Below are 8,195 nucleotides of genomic sequence, written 5' to 3' on the forward strand. Positions count from 1 at the left end.
TAGCATTTTAAATACCATTTTACTCATTAAAATATAATAAAATTACTAAAAATCATTAAAATGAGCAATAAAATACCATAAATCATCCAAATGACCTAAATAAATTTTAGGACCAGAATACACAACATGCAAAATGATTTCGTGATATTATCTAATAAATCACAAAATTTTAGTTTTATTTAAGTTACTATAACTCGAAAAAACTATAAATCGATTATGCATGCAACATCCTATGCTCTGATACCAATTGAAAGTTTCATAAACCCCTATTAGACTCTTCTAATAATGTATAAATTAACTCATTAATTTAGTGATGCTAGATCTAGTTGCATGCATAACAAAATAATGAAATAAGAAAGAAAATCGAGTTTTCTTACATTGTAGTATGGTTCGAAATAGGGCACCACAAGAGACTCATTCTCTTGTAATTCTTGAGCTATTAATAAAATGGATGATCTTCCAAGACCGAGTATTCAAACTAGAATACCTCCTTTAGTGAGCACCCAAGATTAGCACAAAGATTACTACAAATATTAACTAGACAGTTGTAGTAATATACCCTTAATAATATTATTACTACTTTAGTAATGATCTTATAATATCATCATATTATTTTGGAGAGATTTTGTTTAGAGAGAATAGTGAGAAATTAGGAAGACCTAGGAATGAAAAATGAACCACAAAATGCTCTATTTAGAGCTCCCAAAGCCGGCACCCTTAGGTAAGTGGGTGGGTTTCCTTTTTCCTTTTTTATTCCATGCTTTTTAGGTAGTCTAGACTAGCTAGGGTGTGATTAATAAGGTTATTCATCATTGTGTTTTTAGCATCTTCCAAACACAAGAAGACAAAAACCAATGGACTCCCTATGCCCTCTTAAAACCGGTTATGGGGGCTTGTAGGATCCATTTTGATTTTCGACATTTGTCCCGTAAATGCTTATTAACCTCGTGTTTAATTATCGCGCATAATTAAATATTTAATTTGTCGTAAAACAATTATGTGACAAATTAACGGACGATGTATGTATTCTCAACTTGTTGAGTATATTTTATCGTCATCACATCAAATAATGGGTACTACGATGCCCATTTTAATTAATTTACAACTTTTTGTAAATTTAATTAACTACCAACCTTTATCTCAAAATATTTATAAATCTCATTTATAATTATTAGTTCTAAGCTTATAACAAATATTTAACTCACATAACTCAATTTGTATAAGGGATTAATTAACTTGTATCAAATACAAATAATTACTTTTCCATTTGTACGTCATCCTATAGGTGTAACCGAAGGGATCAACTGATCACCACCGTCAAACGACAGTAATGTCAAACTCTTTTTTTTTTTTGGTGAAATGTAAGAATAATATTAAAATCAAAAGAAATATACAAGGAGATGTACCAAAGTACAAATCAAGATAAATAAAAACATTACATCCAAAGTATCCCACAATTCCATTTTCTCAACCAAGCTCTATCCTTACTACAAATGCTGCTGCCTATCTTGCTTAGGATTCTCGTTTTAGCTTCAGCAATGATCTTTTCAGCCAGCTTAAGAGGAGGAGTAAGCACTGCATTTAATCTTGCGTTATTCCTTTCAAACCAAATATGGTAATGACAGAAGGTCCAAATCTGACAGTGCACTTGCTGTTTCAGACCTTTCATATTGTTGCCATTGAGCCCAGTCTTGCCATTGTAACATCAACACGAAATCCACACGATTGTTTAATCTCCATCAGGACTCTCTTACTATACTCATACTGAAAAAATAGATGCTCTTGAGTCTCAGTTGAGTTCTCAAAGATACAGTAATGCTGCTCTTGATAGTAACCATAAGAGAACAATTTAGCTCTAGTATTAAGACCATTGTTCATGGATATCCACGTGATAAGGGAGTGTTTAGGGAGATTCCATGAATTCCATACAGCAGGTGCCCAATTCTGAGGAGCAGCTTTATGTCTTAGCCATTCATAGCAGCGCCTGATAGTGAAGCCAGCACCATCAGGGGTCCATTGATCCTCAACAAAAGCATCCTTGATCATGTCTTTAACCTTACAGACATTTTTCCAAGACCAAGCTACATCAACAGGAGGTTTATAATCATGCCAGCTCCTACCCTTGATATGAACCTGATTGACCCACCTAATCCAAAGCCTATCAGCTTTACAGTACAGCCAGTCAACTAGCTTGGCCACAGATGCAATGTTCCATACAGCAGTCCTTTTAATTCCTAACCCACCTTCTTCCTTTGGAAGAGTGACCTTGTCCCATCCCACAGAGGGGACTCTGTGATAAACAGCTGAACCATCCCAGAGGTAGTTCCTGCAAACTGCCTCAATGCGTTTAACAACACACTTTGGAATAAGGAAAATACCAGACCAGTAGTTATGAAGTGTGTTCAAGACTGAATTAATCAATACAAGTCTGCCAGCATAAGACAGTTTTTTAGATCCCAAGCTACGGATTCTATTAACCATTTTCTCCACCAAAATATTGCACTCAATCTTGGTTAATCTGGTAGCTTGTACAGGCACCCCTAGGTATCTAAAAGGCATGGAGCCTTCAGTAAACCCTGTGACCTGCTGGATGTCATATTTAATAGCTTGAGCTACTCCATTGTAATACACCTCAGATTTGGAACTATTCATTGACAGGCCAGAAGCTTTAGAAAAAGAAGAAAATGCTCTCATCATCAGCATTATGGACTGAATATTACCTTTACAAAACATCAACAGATCAACAGCAAACATTAAGTGATTCAATTTGAGATTCTTGCAAAGAAGATGATACTGGAACGACCATTTATCAGTAGCAAAGTGCAACATCCTGGATAAGTAATCCATACACAAGGCAAAGATAAGAGGTGAGGTAGGACCCCCTTGTCTAAGACCCCTCTTACCTCTGAAGAAACCAAAGCAACTTCCATTTAAGTTCAGAGAATAGGAAGTGGTTTGAATACAGCTCATGAATTTTTGGGAGAATTCTGTGGGAAAACCCATACCATCAAGCAATTATGCCACAAAACTCCACTCAACTGTATCATAAGCTTTTTGCAAATGAATTTTGAATAAGCATCTTGGAGAGACAGCTTGCCTGTTATACATCTTGACAATATCTTGGCAGATTAGTACATTCTCAATAATGGACCTGCCTTTGATAAAAGTTCCTTGATTCTCACTAATAAGATCAGGCAAAACCATAGATAATCTATTACAAAGCAATTTAGAAATGACCTTGTAAATCAGATTACAGCAAGCAATAGGTCTAAACTGCTTAACAGATGATGGTCTCTCACATTTAGGAATGAGGGTGATAGTGGTAGCATTGATTTGCTTAAGCAGCTTACCAGTAGAGAAAAAATCTTGAATAGTAGAGCAAACTTCACTCCCCACAACATCCCAGCTATCCTTGAAAAATCCACTGGTGTAGCCATCAGGCCCAGGTGATTTTTCAATAGGCACCTTAAAGAAAGCCTCTTTAATCTCCTCAATAGTGACTGGCTTATTCAGGATCTCCTTATGAGCTTTAGTGCAGCATTTACCAGTGTCAATCACCTGCTGCCTCACCATTTCAGTAGGTTTAGACGTTCCCAGCAGCTCTTGATAATAAGTAAGGAATGCATCCTAGATGCTCTGACTGGTAGAGCATATATGGCCATTATGTTCTTCAATCTGAGTCACTTTATTCATAGAACATCTCTTCTTAATGGCCCCATGAAAATAGGAAGTGTTAGCATCTCCATCTTCCAACCACTGAGTCTTAGCTTTCTGTTTAAGATAGCTTTGCCTTGCATCACTGAGTTCCTTAAAAGATTTCAGAGCTTTAATTTCCTCCTGGATCAATTCAACATTAAGAGGATCTTGCATCAGTTTGCCCTGTATATTCATCACCTCCTTTTCAGCAAGAATTGCAGAGTTCTCTACATCAGAATAACATTCCTTATTCAACTCCTTAAGCCTCCTCTTTAGAGATTTCAATTTCCTAGTAACACAATACATAGGATATCCATAATAACTCTTTTGCCATTCCTCTTGGACAGTAGTAAGGAAAGAAGGGGCCTTACTCCACATGTTAAAGTATTTGAAATTGGATTTCCTAATAGTATCCAGCTGATTATCCCTCACTACACAAGAGCAACGATCAAAATAACCAGAAGGAAAGAAGTGTGCAGTCATATTAGGGAACTGTTTAGACCAGTCCTGATTAACCAAGAACCTGTCCAGTCTACTGTATACCCTTGTTTGAGCTTCCTGCTTATTAGTCCAGGTATAAAAAGCACCAGTAGTATGAATGTCAGTCAATTCACATTTAGCAATGCAATCTATAAATTCATCCATATCACTTTCTTTAGTGTTACCCCCAAGCCTTTCTATAGGGTTAAAAACAGTGTTAAAGTCCCCAGCAACTACCCAAGGCCTAGTAGTAGTACTATGAATCAATTCCAATTTCCTCCACAAATCCCTCCTCTCAGAGCCATCATTAAACGCATAAACCAGAGTGATGTAGAAAAGAGACAAGGAACCCCTTTCAGTAACTAGAGCATGCACAAACTGAGCATCAAATGTTAGGACTTGAACATCATACAAATCAGCTTTCCATAAAAGCCACACTCTGCCTCCTTTGTGATAAGAAGCATTAGTAGTAACACTCCATCCATCAAGCATATTTGCAGAAACATTTTGAATATTATTTGAACTAATTTTGGTTTCAAGTAGCCCAAACAGGCCAACCCCTTTATTATGAAAAAACCACTTAACATTATTCTATTTATTTACACTATTTAACCCCCGCACATTCCAAAATCCTATGCTATGCATTATTTTTGGGAGATTCAGGGTTACCTATTTGTCCAATGCCCACCTTTGATGTAATTGAACCATCTGTAGCTTCTTTATAAGACTTCTCAGGAGTAACTAAGGCAGAATCAAGCCTCTGGCCATTAGCAGCATGCTTCCTAGCCATGGAACTGTTATTACTCTTCTCAGTATTGCTAATAATTCCCGAAGTCTTAACAGGTCTCCAAACCTGCACTGTATGCACAGGTTTCTTCCGTGGTTTCAGATCTTTTTTGACATGTAGCAGTCTCATGCCCTATCCCTTTGTATTTGTCACAAAGAGAAGGCTTCCACTCATACTCCATAGGTAGAGACACAATGCTACCAGCCTCATCTTTAAATCTGACTTTAGAAGGAAATTTGTTGCTCACAGTCAGTTCCACCATCACTCTTGCATAACCCAGGCGCGTTTTATCCACTGTAGCCTGATCAGACTTCTGGTATGTACCCACCAATCCTGCAATGGCAGGTAAACACTTACCCTAAAAACCCAGAGGTAAGTCATGAATACGTATCCATGCAGGTACATTCTTTATATTCTCCTTTGATAGTTCAACCTCAGCATCCCATGCCCTAACAATCAATGGCTTGTTATCAAACATGAAATGCCCTGCATTCAACACCTCCTCTTTATCCTTAGACTCTTTAAACCGAACCAAAACTATTCCATTTGGCATAAATGACACTTTATCAATATTATGCTTGGACCATATACGTCTAAGAAAACCATTTAAGATCTCCCAAGGAGGATTAGCACCTAAAACAAAACAGTATATGGCATTACTCCAATATTCAATCTCATCCTGTGTGTCCTCCTTGGAGAATTGAAGAAGTCCTTCATCAGACTCCTCTTCGTCCTCTTGTATTACTTTTTTCTTTCCACGTTGGGTAACCCACAGAGAACTCTCCACTTCTGCCTCTTCTGCAACTTCTACCACTTCTGTCACCTCTAAGTCATCGTCAAAATTAAGGCCAGGGACACCATTCACTTCCTGAGAACTCTTTGTTTTAATAACCTCATCTTCATTAGGACCACGCTGTTTAACATTCTTTTGTTGTTTCAACTGCTTTCCACCAGATTTCAACGAAGGAATCCTCCTTGCATGCTTTGATTTAGTTTTACTCGATGAATTACGTGCCATTATGTTGAAAATCAAGCGAAAATTGATGCCCTAGAGGAAGAAAAGTATGTCTGCGTAGGGTTCATCCTCCTTCTCTTTCTATCTCTAGGGTTTTGTTTTAATGTCAAACTCTAGTTAGCCAATCATTATCGATTAATGTTGATCAGTTGACAATATAATTGAATCATCCCCTCCGTATTCTTATTATAACATTTAATCATGTGATCGCACTATTATTGAGGACACTTACTCCAACAGTCATTTCAACCATTATGACCAAGTTTCACAAAATCACTTTCAAGGTTCATAAAACAAGATCTAACATTCACAAAATAAGAAAAAGAGCAAAATAGGTGATTTCAACCACTTATGACCAAGTTTTACAACATTACCTTCAAAGTTCACAAACTAACATCTAACCATTCACAAAACAAGGTGTAGGATTCACAAAATCACCTTCAAGGTTTACAAACTAACATCTAACCATTAAGTTCAAAACAGAAATAAATCAAACACAAAAGAAAAAAAAAGTAGTTAAAACTTCTTCAATCGCCATCATCCTCACGCGTTTATCATTCTCTGTTCTCTGCTTCTTCTTCTTCTTCCGATGTATCTTCCTATGATGAACCCTAATTTGTACAAATACGGACTAAATTTGAGCAAATTACTTGGAATATTAACATCTTATTGTCTACATATATGACCTTAACTTTGTTTGTATCTTATCTTCCATCACCATAATAGGAACTTCTAGTTTCACAAATTAAGGTTCTAATTTTACAAAATAAGAAAAAGAAATTTCATAAGTCAACGATTTTACACATTGATGTCTAAGTTTCACAAAATCATCTTCTAGTTTCACAGATTAATGTTTAGGATTCACAAAATAAGAAAAAGCAATTTCATAAGTTAACGATTTCACATTGAGGTCCAAGTTTCACAAAATCACCTTGTAGTTTCACAAATTAAGGTTATAGTTTCACAAATTCAGGTCCAAGTTTCACAAAATAAGTGATGACGGTTTCACACATTGAGGTCCAAGTTTCACAAAATCACCTCCTAGTTTCACAAATTAAGGTCTAGGATTCACAAAATAAGAAAAGAAAATTTATAAGAACAATTTCACACATTTAGCTCCAAGGTTCACAAAATCACCTTCAAGTTTCACAAAATAAGGTCTAGGATTCACAAAATAAGAAAAAGAAATTTCGTAAGTAATCTTACTCATATTCATATTTTCATTCATCAACTTTTCTATCTTTGTCTTACATTAAAAACCATTTTTTCTACTTTGATAAGTGCAGCTAGTTGATTAAACAAACTGTTGTTTGAACTTTGAAGTTATGGTATCTATACACGAAAACATTAACTGAGCAGACAGTCTAGAAGATGGCCAAGGACAGGGGCCTTGACTTGGTGGTCGTTCACCCATCGTTTATCGTTGGTCCGTTGCTTGCACCTCAGCCAACTTGCACTACACACTGGCACACTGCTATTAGTGCTTAGAATCATCAATGGCAAAACCTGTCAAAAACCGATCCTCAGAAACCAAACAAATCCTAAAAATCATGTGATAAAATTTCGTCATTAGTAGTAGATTGAGTGTTTTAGTCATTTTAGATAAAGTCCTACCAAGTAATAAATGCATACAACCTGCTAAAACAGAGAGAGTACTAATTATTGAGTATTTGTATGGCACGATAAGTGAATACCCGAACCATATGCTCTCTAGTAAGGTAGAGGATTTGAACCTACAATCAAGTGTAAGTGTACAACTGACATGAATTCTTGATGAGAAGATTTAATGTCGGCGCGTATACTTTTGCTGACGAAAGTGAAAACAATAATTCGTCTATGCTTTCTTACTTCACCCTCACAAGGCACAAGCCGGTGAGAATACAGCTGCGGATACCGTGTCCAATCACACTCTGAAACCTATATGAGGGATGGGAATAAGTATTTTTGAATCACACAAAATATTAAATGTTGAAAGTAAAATCTTTCAACAAGAGTTCAATAACCATTGACAGTTGAAGACCTTTTCAGGACTCTATTTCTAGCTCTATTCACCATTCGTATTTGAGGTGGGGATGAAAGCCATTGGCTTTCAATTAAAAATTATGCATAAAAAAACAATTTCAAGATGTCATACACAAGAACAGTGACCTTTCAAATTAGTCACTGATGTATGTTCTAGGCAATTGACAACAAAAACTAGCACAAATTCCCTCTTTT

At 36.3% G+C, this 8,195-nt stretch overlaps 1 protein-coding gene across 1 annotated transcript; it reads right to left on the reverse strand.

The window, feature by feature from the left end:
* Positions 1–3,627: 3,627 nt before the first annotated feature.
* Positions 3,628–4,966, reverse strand: LOC141651740 (uncharacterized). Its single transcript, XM_074459440.1, has 2 exons — positions 4,846–4,966; positions 3,628–4,736 (listed from the first exon to the last, which is right to left on the reverse strand). Exons 1-2 carry the CDS (start codon positions 4,964–4,966, stop codon positions 3,628–3,630), a joined length of 1,230 nt encoding a protein of 409 aa, XP_074315541.1.
* Positions 4,967–8,195: the final 3,229 nt, after the last annotated feature.

The sequence above is a fragment of the Silene latifolia genome, chromosome 4 (genome assembly GCF_048544455.1).
Source record: "Silene latifolia isolate original U9 population chromosome 4, ASM4854445v1, whole genome shotgun sequence".
NCBI lineage: Eukaryota > Viridiplantae > Streptophyta > Magnoliopsida > Caryophyllales > Caryophyllaceae > Silene > Silene latifolia.

What these genes read in the sequence shown, in the direction of transcription:
- LOC141651740 (XM_074459440.1), bottom strand. Translation starts at nt 4,966, where the DNA reads ATGGCTAGGAAGCATGCTGCTAATGGCCAGAGGCTTGATTCTGCCTTA. An exon ending in GGTGGGCATTGGACAAATAG is followed by an intron (nt 4,737 to 4,845) that starts GTAACCCTGAAT and finishes TTCATAATAAAG; the next exon opens with GGGTTGGCCTGTTTGGGCTA.